At 40.5% G+C, this 21,739-nt stretch overlaps 1 protein-coding gene across 1 annotated transcript; it reads right to left on the minus strand.

Moving 5' to 3' along the window:
• Positions 1-4,536: 4,536 nt before the first annotated feature.
• On the minus strand, positions 4,537-21,259 carry LOC124641526 (S-adenosylmethionine mitochondrial carrier protein-like). The gene is made up of 6 exons (XM_047179620.1): positions 20,914-21,259; positions 20,723-20,843; positions 19,913-20,058; positions 19,254-19,352; positions 18,604-18,759; positions 4,537-5,564 (listed from the first exon to the last, which is right to left on the minus strand). The coding sequence occupies exons 1-6, from the start codon at positions 20,968-20,970 to the stop codon at positions 5,286-5,288; spliced, it is 858 nt and encodes a 285-aa protein (XP_047035576.1). The 5' UTR covers positions 20,971-21,259; the 3' UTR covers positions 4,537-5,285.
• Between the last annotated feature and the right edge of the window lie 480 nt (positions 21,260-21,739).

The following is a 21,739-nucleotide window of genomic DNA, read 5'->3' on the forward strand; positions in this document are numbered from 1 at the left end:
CGCTGCGGACCGGACTTCTGTACGGCATCTGCCGTACATCGCTCGGATCAACTGCACATACTTCCCTGGTATACCTTTCTCCTCAAGGGCCCACCACAAAACCTCACGAGGCACCCGGTCATATGCCTTCTCGAGGTCAACGAACACCATATGCAAGTTTTTGTGTGCACCCCAGTACTTTTCGCACAATTGGCGAATACAGAATATAGCGTCCGTTGTACTCCGACCAGGCATAAAACCGAATTGATTTCGTGCGATATCACTCTCTTCTCTCAGCCTCCTTTCAATAACTTTCTCCCACACTTTCATACTATGTGACATTAGCTTTATTCCTCTATAGTTGTTGCAATTCAACACATCACCCTTGTTCTTAAAAATGGGCACCAGGAAACTATTGCACCACTCGTCTGGTATAGTTTCCTCTTGCAACAACTTATTGAAGAATAAAGCCAGCCATTTCCATCCATCCATCTTTAATAATTTCCACACTTCCACTGGTATTCCATCTGGCCCTATCGACCATTTTTCATTCCATTCACTGCTAATCTGACCTCATCCTCACATACATTTCTTACAAGGCCCTCGTTCACCGCTTTATGATGGAGCACACCGATCCACTCATTTTCTTCATTCATCAGTCTTTCAAAATATTCCTTCCACCTACCTTTAATCTCCACATCATTCGAAAGGACCGTTCCGTCTCCATTCTTTACACACCTTATCTGGCATACATCTCTTGTCATTTTCTCCCTAGATTTAACCAATCGGTAAAAGTCATTTTGACCAGCTGGGCTATCTAGGGAGTCATACATCTTCTCGTGCGCTTTTGCCCTTGAAACAGCCACAATCTTCTTTGCTTTCTTCTTACATTCATCATATTCAGCCTTTTTTTGTGCTTTTTCACTATCATCATTGTCTTCCGTCCGCTGCCATTCCTTGAATTTCATCTTCTTTTCCTTTAATACACTCTGCACTTCTTCCACCCACCATCAAGTTTCCTTCTCTATCACTCCATTCCCTTTTGATTCTCCTAGAATGCTTCTTGCCGCTTTCCTTATACACGTCGCCATTCCACTCCAGCATTCATTCACATTTCTGAGGCATTCATGTGGGAGGCCATTTCTGCTGTGTCAAAAAAAAAAGGCAGTCGGTATTATAGCATTACGTCTGATAGTGAAAATGTACATAGATTTTATAATTGTATTACGAAAAAGATTGTTTTCAGACATTTTGCGCGTAGCATATAGCCTGAGCGCATTTTTGAAAATGTCAACAAAGAACAATCAGCGTTTTGGTCTACCTCTCCTCCAGCATTAAGTGATATATCAATAGAAAGCTTGTGTTATGTACAGTATTTTCTTGTATGGCGGCGATTGTCATTTGTTAGTATTTAGGGAGTTAGAACGTGTTAAGTGAAATAATAACTACCTATGTCTAAAATCTGTTGTAAGTAGCTTCTAAAGTACTGACAATTTGTTAGAGGTATTTTAGTACGAAATGTTCTATTTAACCTTTTGAACGCCAATGTCGGCTATAGCCGACATGAGCAAGCGTGCCCTGTGCGCCAACGACGGCTATACTCGACAAAAAACAGGTCGCAGAAAAATACAAAATAAACCTATTAAATCATTACTTTTATGTATTTTTTAGTAGATATTTAATTAAGATTTTCGGGCTTGGCGTACAGGGCATAGGAATACCGATATGGCGTGGCGGTGAAAAGGTTAAAAAGGCCTTTCAAGTGATATATAATTCATTACTAGAGAAGAAATCTAAGAACTTGAAACTAACTATAGATAAAAAAAAACCTTTAACATGTTCTAACATCCTAAGTACTAAGAATTGATATGTAGTATGTTAGTACAAAATGTAACGCTTGAAAAGACCTTTCAAATGATGTATGGCTTATTACTAGAGGGGGAGTAGACCAACATCCAAACATTTACCCATTGTCCTTTAGCCGACCTGTATCATAGCAATACGGATATTTTTTTTTAACTTTTCGTATTGCTGCCATGATTACCAAAAACCTGTTTTCAGACACTTTAAATATAGCATATACTCCCATGTGTGTGTTTCCTTTTGTGCGATTTATTTCAGTCCTTCAACTTCAATGTCACGGTTTCAGGTAAATTCTTTGTTAATTATCTATACTAATATTACAAAGCTGAAGAGTTTGTTTGCTTGAACGCGTTAATCTCAGGAACTAGGTACTGGTCCGATTTGAAAAATTCTTTCAGTGTTACATAGCCCATTTATCGAGGAAGGCTATAGGCTACTTTTTATCCCGGTACGGGCAGTAGTTCCCACGGTATGCGGGTGAAACCGCTGGCAGAAGCTAGTCAGATATATAATAAATTCAGGGTCACAACGTATTCATTGGTTTGTAACAGAGAATTCAAGATGCCTCAGTACGATTTTTAAATGATATCTGAGTATCGAAAAGTTGTCTGATAGAGAAGGTGCTACACTTAATTTGTCTGATAAAATTTTTTGGCACATGTGGACAACTTATTTTATCATGTCCAACAATTTTCAGACACATTGCTATGATACCGATCGGTAAAATTTGTTAACATTTTCAAAACGGCCTCAAAATTTAATGCGTTCACATTTCCTTCTGAAAATTGTTTTGTTCGCATCAAATAATAAAAGGAGATCATTCAAGTCTCGAACATTTTGTACCCAAAAATGAAAGTGCCGGCCAGAGAAAAAAAATTTTAGATTCTCGTAGAGAATAATGCCCTGAAGATTTTTTACTATTACAAGAAAAGCCTACAATTAACCCCCAGGCTGCTACTGGACTTTGAAAGTACAAAAAAATCCCACAATGTTTGAACATCATTGATGTTCACAGGCCTCCTCGAGTAGGCAGGCGCTGCTTTCAAGCAACTCCTGCCCAACCTGAGAGGCCCAAAACCTTTCTTTTTATTTTTCTTTAATGGGAAATCATCAAATGAACCCTCCCGCTATAGGTTAGCAGCGTGAATGTCAGACTCTTACTGACTAAAACCCATCATGTTCCTTCTTAAGCCCTTTATGTACCAGGGCCATGGTATGTAAATCTTTCGAAACATTAACATTCACTTCGGTTCGATTACTGGAATTACTTCGATTTCGGTTTTTTATTCACGGTACGCACACTTTAAACTCAAATAGCAGTCTAAGGGTTAAACGAAGACGTTCCTTATAAAAGTAAAAAATCTTCAGGATATTATTCTCGTTGAGAATCTGCGATATTTTTATTCTGGCGTCAGCAAAACCCCAGCAGGGCCCTCCAGGGCCAAGGCCTGCCGGGGCTGCGGGATTGTTCGAAAGAGTTACCGTGGCTCTGGTATATAAAGGGCTTAAGAAGGAACATGATGGGTTTTAGTCAGTAAGAGTCTAACAGTCCCTCACGCTGCTAACTTACAGCGGCAGGGGTCATTTGATGATTTCCCATCAAAGAAAAAAAAAAAGAAAGCGTTTGGGCCCCTCAGGTTGGGCAGGAATTGCTTGAAGGCAGCGCCTGCCTCCTCCAGTTTGGGGCCTTAATGTGATTGTTCAGACATTGTGGGATTTTTTTGTATTTTCAAAGTCCAATAGCAGCCTGGGGGTTAATTGTAGACGATTCTTGTAATAGTAAAAAATCTTCAAGGCATTATTCTCTACGTGAATCTTCGCCCCACCGACATGCAAAACAGTCGCCAGAGCTGAATCTCCTATATGTCGTACTCTTAAGACGCTCAACGCCCTTCTGACTGCCAACCCTGAATTTGATGTGTTTGTGGATGAGTGGAGTAAAGTGAAGCGTGTGTGTTTGGGGTTCTGTGAGAGAAAGTATGCAAGAGCGTCCACTGTTCCTTGTTAGTTAGATATCATTGAAATGCTGTCGACTATAATATGTTTTTACTTTTGTTTTGTTTTGATTTAATGTTTCCATGTTAATTATTGTAATTGGTGTTGCACCGTTTTAATTAACTATAAATAAATACATTTTTTTTACTCTGGCCGGCACTTTCAGTTTTGGGTACGAAATGAATGATCTCCTTTAATAATATAAAAGATTTTCAGACGTATTGCTATGAGACATTTTTTTTGTCTCATTTTTAATTTTTCAAAGTGATTTTACGGGTTTGCGCGACACCACTAACTACGTCTGAAAAATGTTTCCGGTATATCAGAACTATCATTCAACTACAGTCTGCAAATTAGACATATTGCTATGATGCAGTTCGGTAAAATTCTTTGACAATTTTGAAAATTCGGTCAGATCTAACGCTACGCGGAAAATGTCTGATATTGGTATTTTCGAGTTCAGGATAATCGTATCTATCGATTTGATGCGGTTTTGGTCGTATTGCTATGAGACAAAAATTTTGGTCGTGGGCTCTCGTACTAATAGTAAAAATTGTTAAATGTCTTGGTGACTTTCCTTTGATTAAGATATATTTAATTAAAACCAACATTACCTACAACCTACGAGAATCAATCCAGAAAGAACGTAAAAGACATTATTTTTTTCAAATTATTTTAATACATTAAAACATCACAGAATAACAACTATATACATACTTAAATTACTAAACTACGCAAGTATATAAAACTATGTATAACTATACACATATGTATAACAACTCAATTTATTTATATTTTACATTAAAAAGCCATCTATATAAATAACTTGTCGGAATAACAAATAGGAACCAATTTATTGGTAGGTAAGTATATGAAAGAAACATTAAATTACATAGAATTTTCTCGGCTCTAGAAAATTCCTAAAAATCATTATAATAGTGTACTCAAAACAAAATAAAACCAGCAAACTTAACAGATAACATTAACAATGTATAAATGCTACGTTTTAGCATTTGTCCATTCACTTATAAAAACCTACTTACAATATTTGTACGAAGGACACTTATTTTTGGAGCTGACTGTACTTTTAATATTATATTGGCTACTAGCTTCCGCCCGCGGCTTCGACCGCGTCGAGTTCGTTTATATCGCGTTTCCGAGAGAACTCTTCAAAAGCCCGGGATAAAAACTATCCTATGTTCTTTCTCAAGGTCAACTCTATCTCTACCAAATTTTATTTAAATCAGTTCACAGTTAGACGTGAAAGCGTAACAGACCGACAGACAGAGTTACTTTCGCATTTATAATATTAGTACTTAGGGATTTAGATATAGTACTTCTTTGGAAGCGCATAACAGTGTCAAATATACCTGTCAATCTTTTTAAAACAACTCTTTGGGTGAAGCACAGCTTCAATAGTTAAAAAACATTTACACCTCAAACCAATGCTAACTACCATCAAGATATTTTTCCAAATACTTTTTCGAGTCATCGTACACGCCGAAAAACACAAAACCTCCGATCATAATGGCTGTCATTCTAGGCATTACACCAGCAAAAAGTCCTTTGAAACCTGATTCGAAGTAAATATCTATTAAAACGGGTAATATGCGCATTTTCCTGGTAACACTATACCCGTCGCCTAACATTATCCTTGTTTTTGCGAGATCTAGTGGCGTGGTCACACCGGCCGCGAAGCCGCCCGCGATTGAACCGCAGAGTGCACTCTGAAACGGTAATGTATTGGTAAGAAATCACGGGAACAGGTGTGTTCATAAGGGGAGTACATAAGGGATAACAAAGAGGGAATACATAAAATGAGTACATAAGGGATCAAACAGGGAGAGTACATAGGGAGAGTACTTAAGGGGAGTACATAAGGAGAGTACATAGGGAGAGTACATAGGGAGAGTACATAAGGGGAGTACATAAGGGGAGTACATAGGGAAAGTACATAGGGAGAGTACATAAGTGAGAGTACATAAGGGGAGTACATAAGGAGTACATAGGGAGAGTACATAGGGAGAGTACATAGGGAGAGTACATAAGGGGAGTACATAAGGGGAGTACATAAGGAGTACATAGGGAGAGTACATAGGGAGAGTACATAGGGAGAGTACATAGGGAGAGTACATAGGGAGAGTATATAAGTGAGAGTACATAAGGGGAGTACATAGGGAGAGTACATAGGGAGAGTACATAAGGGGAGTACTTAAGGGGAGTACATAAGGGGAGTACATAAGGAGAGTACATAGGGAGAGTACATAGGGAGAGTACATAGGGAGAGTATATAAGTGAGAGTACATAGGGAGAGTACATAGGGAGAGTACATAGGGAGAGTATATAAGTGAGAGTACATAAGGGGAGTACATAAGGAGAGTACATAGGGAGAGTACATAGGGAGAGTACATAGGGAGAGTACATAAGGGGAGTACTTAAGGGGAGTACATAAGGGGAGTACATAAGGAGAGTACATAGGGAGAGTACATAGGGAGAGTATATAGGGAGAGTACATAGGGAGAGTACATAAGGAGAGTACATAGGGAGAGTACATAGGGAGAGTACATAGGGAGAGTACATAGGGAGAGTATACATATAAGTGAGAGTACATAAGGGGAGTACATAAGGAGAGTACATAGGGAGAGTACATAGGGAGAGTACATAGGGAGAGTACATAAGGGGAGTACATAAGGAGAGTACACAAGGAGAGTACATAGGGAGAGTACATAGGGAGAGTATATAAGTGAGAGTACATAAGGGGAGTACATAAGGAGAGTACATAGGGAGAGTACATAGGGAGAGTACATAGGGAGAGTACATAAGGAGAGTACATAGGGAGAGTACATAGGGAGAGTACATAGGGAGAGTACATAGGGAGAGTACATAAGGGGAGTACATAAGGAGAGTACACAAGGAGAGTACATAAGGGGTTACATAAGGAGATTACATAAGGAGAATACATAAGGGGAGTACACAAGGAGAGTACATAAGGAGAGTACATAAGGGGAGTACATAGGGAGAGTACATAGGGAGAGTACATAAGGGGAGTACATAGGGAGAGTACATAGGGAGAGTACATAAGGGGAGTACTTAAGGGGAGTACATAAGGGGAGTACATAAGGAAAGTACATAGGGAGAGTACATAGGGAGAGTACATAGGGAGAGTATATAAGTGAGAGTACATAAGGGGAGTACATAAGGAGAGTACATAGGGAGAGTACATAGGGAGAGTACATAGGGAGAGTACATAGGGAGAGTACATAGGGAGAGTACATAGGGAGAGTACATAGGGAGAGTACATAAGGGGAGTACATAAGGAGAGTACACAAGGAGAGTACATAGGGAGAGTATATAAGTGAGAGTACATAAGGGGAGTACATAAGGAGAGTACATAGGGAGAGTACATAGGGAGAGTACATAGGGAGAGTACATAGGGAGAGTATATAAGTGAGAGTACATAAGGGGAGTACATAAGGAGAGTACATAGGGAGAGTACATAGGGAGAGTACATAGGGAGAGTACATAGGGAGAGTATATAAGTGAGAGTACATAGGGAGAGTATATAAGTGAGAGTACATAGGGAGAGTACATAGGGAGAGTATATAAGTGAGAGTACATAAGGGGAGTACATAAGGGGAGTACATAGGGAGAGTACATAGGGAGAGTACATAGGGAGAGTACATAGGGAGAGTACATAAGGGGAGTACATAAGGAGAGTACATAGGGAGAGTACATAGGGAGAGTACATAGGGAGAGTATATAAGTGAGAGTACATAAGGGGAGTACATAAGGAGAGTACATAGGGAGAGTACATAGGGAGAGTACATAGGGAGAGTAAATAAGTAAGAGTACATAAGGGGAGTACATAAGGAGAGTACATAGGGAGAGTACATAGGGAGAGTACATAGGGAGAGTACATAGGGAGAGTATACATATAAGTGAGAGTACATAAGGGGAGTACATAAGGAGAGCACATAGGGAGAGTTCATAGGGAGAGTACATAGGGAGAGTACATAGGGAGAGTACATAAGGGGAGTACATAAGGAGAGTACACAAGGAGAGTACATAGGGAGAGTATATAAGTGAGAGTACATAAGGGGAGTACATAAGGAGAGTACATAGGGAGAGTACATAGGGAGAGTACATAGGGAGAGTACATAAGGAGAGTACATAGGGAGAGTACATAGGGAGAGTACATAGGGAGAGTACATAGGGAGAGTACATAAGGGGAGTACATAAGGAGAGTACACAAGGAGAGTACATAGGGAGAGTATATAAGTGAGAGTACATAAGGGGAGTACATAAGGAGAGTACATAGGGAGAGTACATAGGGAGAGTACATAGGGAGAGTACATAGGGAGAGTATATAAGTGAGAGTACATAAGGGGAGTACATAAGGAGAGTACATAGGGAGAGTACATAGGGAGAGTACATAGGGAGAGTATATAAGTGAGAGTACATAGGGAGAGTACATAAGGAGAGTACATAGGGAGAGTACATAGGGAGAGTACATAGGGAGAGTACATAAGGAGAGTACATAGGGAGAGTACATAGGGAGAGTACATAGGGAGAGTACATAGGGAGAGTACATAAGGGGAGTACATAAGGAGAGTACACAAGGAGAGTACATAGGGAGAGTATATAAGTGAGAGTACATAAGGGGAGTACATAAGGAGAGTACATAGGGAGAGTACATAGGGAGAGTACATAGGGAGAGTACATAGGGAGAGTATATAAGTGAGAGTACATAAGGGGAGTACATAAGGAGAGTACATAGGGAGAGTACATAGGGAGAGTACATAGGGAGAGTATATAAGTGAGAGTACATAGGGAGAGTACATAAGGAGAGTACATAGGGAGAGTACATAGGGAGAGTACATAGGGAGAGTACATAAGGAGAGTACATAGGGAGAGTACATAGGGAGAGTACATAGGGAGAGTACATAGGGAGAGTACATAAGGGGAGTACATAAGGAGAGTACACAAGGAGAGTACATAGGGAGAGTATATAAGTGAGAGTACATAAGGGGAGTACATAAGGAGAGTACATAGGGAGAGTACATAGGGAGAGTACATAGGGAGAGTACATAGGGAGAGTACATAGGGAGAGTACATAAGGGGAGTACATAAGGAGAGTACACAAGGAGAGTACATAAGGGGTTACATAAGGAGATTACATAAGGAGAATACATAAGGGGAGTACACAAGGAGAGTACATAAGGAGAGTACATAAGGGGAGTACATAGGGAGAGTACATAGGGAGAGTACATAAGGGGAGTACATAGGGAGAGTACATAGGGAGAGTACATAAGGGGAGTACTTAAGGGGAGTACATAAGGGGAGTACATAAGGAAAGTACATAGGGAGAGTACATAGGGAGAGTACATAGGGAGAGTATATAAGTGAGAGTACATAAGGGGAGTACCTACATAAGGAGAGTACATAGGGAGAGTACATAGGGAGAGTACATAGGGAGAGTACATAGGGAGAGTACATAGGGAGAGTACATAGGGAGAGTACATAGGGAGAGTACATAAGGGGAGTACATAAGGAGAGTACACAAGGAGAGTACATAGGGAGAGTATATAAGTGAGAGTACATAAGGGGAGTACATAAGGAGAGTACATAGGGAGAGTACATAGGGAGAGTACATAGGGAGAGTACATAGGGAGAGTATATAAGTGAGAGTACATAAGGGGAGTACATAAGGAGAGTACATAGGGAGAGTACATAGGGAGAGTACATAGGGAGAGTACATAGGGAGAGTATATAAGTGAGAGTACATAGGGAGAGTATATAAGTGAGAGTACATAGGGAGAGTACATAGGGAGAGTATATAAGTGAGAGTACATAAGGGGAGTACATAAGGGGAGTACATAGGGAGAGTACATAGGGAGAGTACATAGGGAGAGTACATAGGGAGAGTACATAAGGGGAGTACATAAGGAGAGTACATAGGGAGAGTACATAGGGAGAGTACATAGGGAGAGTATATAAGTGAGAGTACATAAGGGGAGTACATAAGGAGAGTACATAGGGAGAGTACATAGGGAGAGTACATAGGGAGAGTATATAAGTAAGAGTACATAAGGGGAGTACATAAGGAGAGTACATAGGGAGAGTACATAGGGAGAGTACATAGGGAGAGTACATAGGGAGAGTATACATATAAGTGAGAGTACATAAGGGGAGTACATAAGGAGAGCACATAGGGAGAGTTCATAGGGAGAGTACATAGGGAGAGTACATAGGGAGAGTACATAAGGGGAGTACATAAGGAGAGTACACAAGGAGAGTACATAGGGAGAGTATATAAGTGAGAGTACATAAGGGGAGTACATAAGGAGAGTACATAGGGAGAGTACATAGGGAGAGTACATAGGGAGAGTACATAAGGAGAGTACATAGGGAGAGTACATAGGGAGAGTACATAGGGAGAGTACATAGGGAGAGTACATAAGGGGAGTACATAAGGAGAGTACACAAGGAGAGTACATAGGGAGAGTATATAAGTGAGAGTACATAAGGGGAGTACATAAGGAGAGTACATAGGGAGAGTACATAGGGAGAGTACATAGGGAGAGTACATAGGGAGAGTATATAAGTGAGAGTACATAAGGGGAGTACATAAGGAGAGTACATAGGGAGAGTACATAGGGAGAGTACATAGGGAGAGTACATAGGGAGAGTATATAAGTGAGAGTACATAGGGAGAGTACATAAGGAGAGTACATAGGGAGAGTACATAGGGAAAGTACATAGGGAGAGTACATAAGGAGAGTACATAGGGAGAGTACATAGGGAGAGTACATAGGGAGAGTACATAGGGAGAGTACATAAGGGGAGTACATAAGGAGAGTACACAAGGAGAGTACATAGGGAGAGTATATAAGTGAGAGTACATAAGGGGAGTACATAAGGAGAGTACATAGGGAGAGTACATAGGGAGAGTACATAGGGAGAGTACATAGGGAGAGTACATAGGGAGAGTACATAGGGAGAGTACATAGGGAGAGTATATAAGTGAGAGTACATAAGGGGAGTCCATAAGGAGAGTACATAGGGAGAGTACATAGGGAGAGTACATAGGGAGAGTACATAGGGAGAGTATATAAGTGAGAGTACATAGGGAGAGTACATAAGGAGAGTACATAGGGAGAGTACATAGGGAGAGTACATAGGGAGAGTACATAGGGAGAGTACATAGGGAGAGTATATAAGTGAGAGTACATAGGGAGAGTATATAAGTGAGAGTACATAGGGAGAGTACATAGGGAGAGTATATAAGTGAGAGTACATAAGGGGAGTACATAAGGGGAGTACATAGGGAGAGTACATAGGGAGAGTACATAGGGAGAGTACATAAGGGGAGTACTTAAGGGGAGTACATAAGGGGAGTACATAAGGAGAGTACATAGGGAGAGTACATAGGGAGAGTACATAGGGAGAGTATACAAGGTGTTGATTTGCATTTGTGCCATAGTTCAGGAGGAGGACATACAATACGTAAATAATCGATTGGAATTACAGTAGATTGGAAATAACTAATATGCACTGCTTTTTTTGTCATTGTAATGTCGTGGTATTTCCGAAGTAATCCAATTTTATGAATGAAATTTATGAGTGATCGTTGCGTATGCTTTGTGTTTGCGTTTGTGTGAGGGTGCAGCACGGTTTTAACGCCAGTAACATACGCGCCAAGTTTAAATAAGGCTGGATAACATTTACGGAATTCCGAAAAAAAATGAAAGAAAAAAAATTACGTACCAATTTTTTTATTGATTTGGGTCGAGAATCATTAGCATAATTACCTCCTTGAATATGGCACGTATGCAAATCAACAGCTTGTATAAGTGAGAGTACATAAGGGGAGTACATAAGGAGAGTACATAGGGAGAGTACATAGGGAGAGTACATAGGGAGAGTATATAAGTAAGAGTACATAAGGGGAGTACATAAGGAGAGTACATAGGGAGAGTACATAGGGAGAGTACATAGGGAGAGTACATAGGGAGAGTATACATATAAGTGAGAGTACATAAGGGGAGTACATAAGGAGAGCACATAGGGAGAGTACATAGGGAGAGTACATAGGGAGAGTACATAGGGAGAGTACATAAGGGGAGTACATAAGGAGAGTACATAGGGAGAGTACATAGGGAGAGTACATAGGGAGAGTACATAAGGAGAGTACATAGGGAGAGTACATAGGGAGAGTACATAGGGAGAGTACATAGGGAGAGTACATAAGGGGAGTACATAAGGAGAGTACACAAGGAGAGTACACAAGGAGAGTACATAAGGGGTTACATAAGGAGATTACATAAGGAGAATACATAAGGGGAGTACATAAGGAGTACATAGGGAGAGTACATAGGGAGAGTACATAGGGAGAGTACATAAGGGGAGTACTTAAGGGGAGTACATAAGGGGAGTGTATAAGGAGAGTACATAGGGAGAGTACATAGGGAGAGTACATAGGGAGAGTATATAAGTGAGAGTACATAAGGGGAGTACATAAGGAGAGTACATAGGGAGAGTACATAGGGAGAGTATATAAGTGAGAGTACATAAGGAGAGTACATAGGGAGAGTACATAGGGAGAGTACATAAGGGGAGTACATAAGGAGAGTACACAAGGAGAGTACACAAGGAGAGTACATAAGGGGTTACATAAGGAGATTACATAAGGAGAATACATAAGGGGAGTACATAAGGAGTACATAGGGAGAGTACATAGGGAGAGTACATAAGGGGAGTACTTAAGGGGAGTACATAAGGGGAGTGTATAAGGAGAGTACATAGGGAGAGTACATAGGGAGAGTACATAGGGAGAGTATATAAGTGAGAGTACATAAGGGGAGTACATAAGGAGAGTACATAGGGAGAGTACATAGGGAGAGTATATAAGTGAGAGTACATAAGGAGAGTACATAGGGAGAGTACATAGGGAGAGTACATAAGGGGAGTACATAAGGAGAGTACACAAGGAGAGTACACAAGGAGAGTACATAAGGGGTTACATAAGGAGATTACATAAGGAGAATACATAAGGGGAGTACATAAGGAGTACATAGGGAGAGTACATAGGGAGAGTACATAGGGAGAGTACATAAGGGGAGTACTTAAGGGGAGTACATAAGGGGAGTGTATAAGGAGAGTACATAGGGAGAGTACATAGGGAGAGTACATAGGGAGAGTATATAAGTGAGAGTACATAAGGGGAGTACATAAGGGGAGTACATAGGGAGAGTACATAGGGAGAGTACATAGGGAGAGTACATAAGGGGAGTACAAAGGGAGAGTACATAAGGAGAGTACATAGGGAGAGTACATAGGGAGAGTACATAGGGAGAGTACATAAGGGGAGTACATAAGGAGAGTACACAAGGAGAGTATATAAGGGGTTACATAAGGAGATTACATAAGGAGAATACATAAGGGGAGTACACAAGGAGAGTACATAAGGAGAGTACATTGGGAGAGTACATAAGGGGAGTACATAAGGGGAGTACATAGGGAGAGTACAAAGGGAGAATACATAAGGGGAGTACATAGGGAGAGTACATAGGGAGAGTACATAGGGAGAGTATATAAGTGAGAGTACATAAGGGGAGTACATAAGGGGAGTACATAGGGAGAGTACATAGGGAGAGTACATAGGGAGAGTACATAAGGGGAGTACTTAAGGGGAGTACATAAGGGGAGTGTATAAGGAGAGTACATAGGGAGAGTACATAGGGAGAGTACATAGGGAGAGTATATAAGTGAGAGTACATAAGGGGAGTACATAAGGAGAGTACATAGGGAGAGTACATAGGGAGAGTATATAAGTGAGAGTACATAGGGAGAGTACATAGGGAGAGTACATAGGGAGAGTATATAAGTGAGAGTACATAAGGGGAGTACATAAGGAGAGTACATAGGGAGAGTACATAGGGAGAGTACATAGGGAGAGTACATAGGGAGAGTACATAGGGAGAGTATATAAGTGAGAGTACATAGGGAGAGTACATAGGGAGAGTATATAAGTGAGAGTACATAAGGGGAGTACATAAGGAGAGTACATAGGGAGAGTACATAGGGAGAGTACATAGGGAGAGTATATAAGTGAGAGTACATAAGGGGAGTACATAAGGGGAGTACATAGGGAGAGTACATAGGGAGAGTACATAGGGAGAGTACATAGGGAGAGTATATAAGTGAGAGTACATAGGGAGAGTACATAAGGAGAGTACATAGGGAGAGTACATAGGGAGAGTACATAGGGAGAGTACATAGGGAGAGTATATAAGTGAGAGTACATAGGGAGAGTATATAAGTGAGAGTACATAGGGAGAGTACATAGGGAGAGTATATAAGTGAGAGTACATAAGGGGAGTACATAAGGGGAGTACATAGGGAGAGTACATAGGGAGAGTACATAGGGAGAGTACATAAGGGGAGTACTTAAGGGGAGTACATAAGGGGAGTACATAAGGAGAGTACATAGGGAGAGTACATAGGGAGAGTACATAGGGAGAGTATATAAGTGAGAGTACATAAGGGGAGTACATAAGGAGAGTACATAGGGAGAGTACATAGGGAGAGTACATAGGGAGAGTATATAAGTAAGAGTACATAAGGGGAGTACATAAGGAGAGTACATAGGGAGAGTACATAGGGAGAGTACATAGGGAGAGTACATAGGGAGAGTATACATATAAGTGAGAGTACATAAGGGGAGTACATAAGGAGAGCACATAGGGAGAGTACATAGGGAGAGTACATAGGGAGAGTACATAGGGAGAGTACATAAGGGGAGTACATAAGGAGAGTACATAGGGAGAGTACATAGGGAGAGTACATAGGGAGAGTACATAAGGAGAGTACATAGGGAGAGTACATAGGGAGAGTACATAGGGAGAGTACATAGGGAGAGTACATAAGGGGAGTACATAAGGAGAGTACACAAGGAGAGTACACAAGGAGAGTACATAAGGGGTTACATAAGGAGATTACATAAGGAGAATACATAAGGGGAGTACATAAGGAGTACATAGGGAGAGTACATAGGGAGAGTACATAGGGAGAGTACATAAGGGGAGTACTTAAGGGGAGTACATAAGGGGAGTGTATAAGGAGAGTACATAGGGAGAGTACATAGGGAGAGTACATAGGGAGAGTATATAAGTGAGAGTACATAAGGGGAGTACATAAGGAGAGTACATAGGGAGAGTACATAGGGAGAGTACATAGGGAGAGTACATAAGGAGAGTACATAGGGAGAGTACATAGGGAGAGTACATAAGGGGAGTACATAAGGAGAGTACACAAGGAGAGTACATAAGGGGTTACATAAGGAGATTACATAAGGAGAATACATAAGGGGAGTACACAAGGAGAGTACATAAGGAGAGTACATTGGGAGAGTACATAGGGAGAGTACATAGGGAGAGTACATAAGGGGAATACTTAAGGGGAGTACATAAGGGGAGTGTATAAGGAGAGTACATAGGGAGAGTACATAGGGAGAGTACATAGGGAGAGTATATAAGTGAGAGTACATAAGGGGAGTACATAAGGAGAGTACATAGGGAGAGTACATAGGGAGAGTATATAAGTGAGAGTACATAGGGAGAGTACATAGGGAGAGTACATAGGGAGAGTACATAGGGAGAGTATATAAGTGAGAGTACATAAGGGGAGTACATAAGGAGAGTACATAGGGAGAGTACATAGGGAGAGTACATAGGGAGAGTACATAGGGAGAGTATATAAGTGAGAGTACATAGGGAGAGTACATAGGGAGAGTATATAAGTGAGAGTACATAAGGGGAGTACATAAGGAGAGTACATAGGGAGAGTACATAGGGAGAGTACATAGGGAGAGTATATAAGTGAGAGTACATAAGGGGAGTACATAAGGGGAGTACATAGGGAGAGTACATAGGGAGAGTACATAAGGGGAGTACTTAAGGGGAGTACATAAGGGGAGTACATAAGGGGAGTACATAAGGAGAGTACATAGGGAGAGTACATAGGGAGAGTATATAAGTGAGAGTACATAAGGGGAGTACATAAGGAGAGTACATAGGGAGAGTACATAGGAAGAGTACATAGGGAGAGTATATAAGTAAGAGTACATAAGGGGAGTACATAAGGAGAGTACATAGGGAGAGTACATAGGGAGAGTACATAGGGAGAGTACATAGGGAGAGTACATAGGGAGAGTACATAGGGAGAGTATACATATAAGTGAGAGTACATAAGGGGAGTACATAAGGAGAGCACATAGGGAGAGTACATAGGGAGAGTACATAGGGAGAGTACATAGGGAGAGTACATAGGGAGAGTACATAAGGGGAGTACTTAAGGGGAGTACATAAGGGGAGTACATAAGGAGAGTACATAGGGAGAGTACATAGGGAGAGTACATAGGGAGAGTATATAAGTGAGAGTACATAAGGGGAGTACATAAGGAGAGTACATAGGGAGAGTACATAGGGAGAGTACATAGGGAGAGTATATAAGTGAGAGTACATAGGGAGAGTACATAAGGAGAGTACATAGGGAGAGTACATAGGGAGAGTACATAGGGAGAGTACATAGGGAGAGTATATAAGTGAGAGTACATAGGGAGAGTACATAAGGAGAGTACATAGGGAGAGTACATAGGGAGAGTACATAAGGAGAGTACATAGGGAGAGTACATAGGGAGAGTACATAGGGAGAGTACATAGGGAGAGTACATAGGGAGAGTACATAGGGAGAGTATATAAGTGAGAGTACATAAGGGGAGTACATAAGGAGAGTACACAAGGAGAGTACATAGGGAGAGTATATAAGTGAGAGTACATAAGGGGAGTACATAAGGAGAGTACATAGGGAGAGTACATAGGGAGAGTACATAGGGAGAGTACATAAGGAGAGTACATAGGGAGAGTACATAGGGAGAGTACATAAGGGGAGTACATAAGGAGAGTACACAAGGAGAGTACATAAGGGGTTACATAAGGAGATTACATAAGGAGAATACATAAGGGGAGTACACAAGGAGAGTACATAAGGAGAGTACATTGGGAGAGTACATAAGGGGAGTACATAAGGGGAGTACATAGGGAGAGTACATAGGGAGAGTACATAGGGAGAGTATATAAGTGAGAGTACATAGGGAGAGTACATAGGGAGAGTACATAGGGAGAGTACATAGGGAGAGTATATAAGTGAGAGTACATAAGGGGAGTACATAAGGAGAGTACATAGGGAGAGTACATAGGGAGAGTACATAGGGAGAGTACATAAGGGGAGTACTTAAGGGGAGTACATAAGGGGAGTACATAAGGGGAGTACATAGGGAGAGTACATAGGGAGAGTACATAGGGAGAGTATATAAGTGAGAGTACATAGGGAGAGTACATAGGGAGAGTACATAGGGAGAGTATATAAGTGAGAGTACATAAGGGGAGTACATAAGGAGAGTACATAGGGAGAGTACATAGGGAGAGTACATAGGGAGAGTACATAGGGAGAGTACATAGGGAGAGTACATAAGGGGAGTACTTAAGGGGAGTACATAAGGGGAGTACATAAGGAGAGTACATAGGGAGAGTACATAGGGAGAGTACATAGGGAGAGTATATAAGTGAGAGTACATAAGGGGAGTACATAAGGAGAGTACATAGGGAGAGTACATAGGGAGAGTACATAGGGAGAGTACATAGGGAGAGTATATAAGTGAGAGTACATAGGGAGAGTACATAAGGAGAGTACATAGGGAGAGTACATAGGGAGAGTACATAGGGAGAGTACATAGGGAGAGTATATAAGTGAGAGTACATAGGGAGAGTACATAAGGAGAGTACATAGGGAGAGTACATAGGGAGAGTATACATATAAGTGAGAGTACATAAGGGGAGTACATAAGGAGAGTACATAGGGAGAGTACATAGGGAGAGTACATAGGGAGAGTACATAGGGAGAGTACATAAGGGGAGTACATAAGGAGAGTACACAAGGAGAGTACATAGGGAGAGTACATAGGGAGAGTACATAGGGAGAGTACATAAGGGGAGTACATAAGGAGAGTACATAGGGAGAGTACATAGGGAGAGTACATAGGGAGAGTACATAGGGAGAGTACATAAGGGGAGTACATAAGGAGAGTACACAAGGAGAGTACATAAGGGGTTACATAAGGAGATTACATAAGGAGAATACATAAGGGGAGTACACAAGGAGAGTACATAAGGAGAGTACATAAGGGGAGTACATAAGGGGAGTACATAGGGAGAGTACAAAGGGAGAATACATAAGGGATCACAAAGGGAGAGTATATAAGAGAGAATATAGGGTTAATACATAAGGAAGTACATAAAGGATTAGGGGTATCGGGTTAGCCTGAAAGACGACCCCAACATAGTTGGGGAGAGACTCGGGAGATGATAATGGAGTAAGTTCATATGGGATTGCATAAAGGACTATGAAAGGAAGTACATATGGGGAACAAGAATAAAAACTAAAGTAAATACATAAGGAGAATACATAATCCTGGGCTGCGGGATAGTTCGAAAGAGATACCGCGGCCCTGGCACATAAAAGGCCTACGACGGAACACAACGGTTTTTAGTCAGTAAGAGTCTGACACTCTCTCACCGCTGCTAACCCACAGCGGGAGGTGTCATTTGATGATTTTTGACGTCGTTAAAAAAAGGGGGAATACATAAGAAAGAACATAAGGAAAACGCGGTATACGTAAAAAATACACAAACTAATTTTATCACTGACCTGAAAACTGCTAATCTGTCCATCATTATGCTTCCTAACGGTACTCTTGAGGAGCTCCCAGACCGGCAGCTCGATAAAGCTGAAGGGTAAGTCGCGCAGCACGGTGGAGCCGAACCCTCGGTAGACTCCGCGGAAGAAACCCTCCGATTTATACGCCTGAACCGAAGAAAGGGATTGCATTGAAAGTACTATCCATCAATGACATCTATGAGCACTTTGTCCAAATATCTTTTGAAACTGCCAAAATAATAAAGACCGTAACAAAGAATAAGAATTTGATTGTCTTTGAGAAAATTTGCTAAAAGTGGGTCAAACATGTCATTGGTTAATTGTACCTACATCATATTAGCCTATTGCCTGCTCCAATTTTCGCCAACAATCCTGGTTTTGGACAGCTACAATCCATATGTAGATAGTCGATAAGCATATTATGCAGACTTTTTTAGTAAAATAATAATGTCTTTACTTTTAGGAGACATTGGCCTGACGAGACAATAGTTAACCGAGATCTTTGGGTTGGCAGAAAAAAAGGGGCAATTTCACCGACGACGGCAGTTTACGTAATCGTTCAATTAAACGACGGTTTTTCTTTTGTTCTTCGACATTAAAAAGATTATTTTATCATAGAACAGTAGGTACAATTTACTCACATGTAGCAATATTGAGACACTGCTGATGGCGTTAGAGCCGACGTATGTCTGCTTCCTCTGCTTCGCTATCTCAGTGGGCACGCGTATCACACACGCCAACTGTAAGAAAATAAGTAGGTACATAAAATATACAGATGTAGAATAACATTCATAAATAAATATCAATAATTAATTAAAATGTATACCTATAAAAATGTTTGTGATACCAACATTTCCAAAGACTTAAAATAGATTTTGGATTACACAATGGCTGAAAACTTCTCAACAGACATAGAAGAGGTAAGCTATGTAAAATTAAAAACTGTACATATATTTACAATATAATCATGCAAGACTTCTGGAACTCCAACCAGTTCAAGTATTTTTAATCGACTTCCCAAAAAGGAGGAGGTTCTCAATTCGTTGGGATCTTTTTTTTTTAAATAAATTATGATTGATTTCATGCACTATGTAAAATGTCTTTAGCTAGCTTAGCAAAAGTGTATTTCAAGCTATTAACGTATGTGTTATGCAATACCTACTAACATAATCTTTTGGTGTCATGGAATGGTGCAGTACAGAGCTATTCTCTTAAAGACATTTCAAGATTAAACTTAATTTAGTTAATAGAAGCAACTAAAACCAGTCTGAAATTAATGGGTGTATATCAAAGTACTTACAACTTCACCAACACTAGCAGCGAGCATGTGCGTCAGTGGAGCGTACTGAGGAGACACAAGCGGCTGACACTGAGCTTTAGTGGCTTCATATGATGCAAAAAATAAGGCAGTTGTGGGCATAGACGTCGCTGCTACTGTTAATAAGCCTGCGGAATGAAGGATTATTATTTAACTATATTCATTATCAGCCCTTTATTGCCCTACTGCTGGGCACATGCCTCCTCTCACACAGAGGATTGAGCATTAATCACCACGCTTGCTCAATATGAGTTGGTGGTTTCAGACTTTGTGTCTAAGGGTGCATAAACACTAACATGTTAACTTACTCCAGCTACGTGCACTGTGTAGATTCACTCTTAGTTTCCTTCATCTTTAATCAGTCTTTGGTGAAAACTCAGAAAAGTTGCAATGGTACTTGCCTGACCTCAAATTCTTACTTGCGGTTCATTCTTTACCCACTAGGCCAGTTTTTTTTTTTTAAAAGAGTACTACCCATATACTAATAAGAAGTTCTAAGAGCAAAAATTTTATGATCTCAACATAAATAAAATTGAAGGGGCTGAGTTTTATAAATATTTATGATGTAAGGCTCTTAAACAAACAGACATAAAACTTTCCATGTACATTTGTTGCATCATAATTTCATCAGGCTGTGGCGTGAACATAATTTTTACCCACCCAGCATACAATAATTATGGTCATGCTAACAATAGATCTTGTTAACCTTAGATAAATATCTAGCAATTAATTCAATTAGAAATCTATATCCTTGTAATACTTTAGACATAAAATATATGTTTTTATTCACACCTCTATAAACTCCTCTGAAGCCGCCCGCCTTCTGGAAGCCCTGAGCACTTTGCAGCCGAGTCTTCAGCGTATCCAGGGGGTACAGGGTCACATCCACCGACACCCCAGCCAGGGCACCCGCCTAAGAACACCCAGAACTTAAGTAAACAAAACTTATGTAGCAATGCGTCATAAAACTAAGGAATACTTACGATTAAAGGCGGCACATGCGTAGTTTTAAACGACTTCGGCTGACTTATGCCAGCCATTTTCACTATTTAATTCAAAATTACTGAGAAATTAATAGTTATGTAAAATAAGCATGAAATAACCTCAAAATATTTGAACACGAAAATATTAGTAGGGATTTTTGTCAGCGATTTTAAGGTTTCTTATAGTTGGGGAAAATTAATTAAACTTAAGACAATACGTGGAGACATTATAACAATAGTGAATAGCCCTAGTAATCTTTGTGAACTATTCTAATCAGATTTAAATATTTCCCGGGCACTATCCCAATCGCGGAATTCACAATCACTGACATCCATCGGTCATCTGCAGTGTTGCCAGATGATGATCTAGCATTCTCCCCAAATCTCACCCAAAATCCCCCCAAAATGTTAGTGTTTTGAGAAAAAACCCCCAGTAATTAGAAAAACATTTAATTGGAAAGCTTTGGGAAGTTTATTGTAAAAGCGTGTACTTTGACCCACGAACGAGTTACTTACTCTGTGGAGGCGAGTAGCATGTACATCAAGATTATGTTTATTCCTAGTATTTATGCTATGAACATCAAACATTTGAACAAAGTTAGATATGTTTTTACGAACGTACATTAAATTTTAAAAAATTTATTGAGGGGCAACAGTCAGACTATTTATTTCTTTGAATTTCTCTCTCAGAGAAACTTTTGGACCCAGATTATAAATGGCTCGAACAGCTCTTTTCTGTAAAATAAATATAATAATGGCGTCCACGGCCGATTTCGGCCACGGCGGCTGTTCTCATTTAAGGAGATCAGCCAGCTGCGCAGGACAT

This window comes from Helicoverpa zea, chromosome 22 (genome assembly GCF_022581195.2).
Source record: "Helicoverpa zea isolate HzStark_Cry1AcR chromosome 22, ilHelZeax1.1, whole genome shotgun sequence".
Classification (NCBI taxonomy): domain Eukaryota; kingdom Metazoa; phylum Arthropoda; class Insecta; order Lepidoptera; family Noctuidae; genus Helicoverpa; species Helicoverpa zea.

Excerpts from the sequence above, each read along its gene's own strand:
- LOC124641526 (XM_047179620.1), bottom strand. The coding sequence starts at position 20,970 with ATGGCTGGCATAAGTCAGCCGAAGTCGTTTAAAACTACGCATGTGCCG. Across the intron at positions 19,353-19,912 it reads CTGCTAGTGTTGGTGAAGTT|TTGGCGTGTGTGATACGCGT; the intron begins GTAAGTACTTTG and ends ATTTTCTTACAG. Across the intron at positions 5,565-18,603 it reads GACAGATTAGCAGTTTTCAG|AGTGCACTCTGCGGTTCAAT; the intron begins GTCAGTGATAAA and ends TTACCGTTTCAG.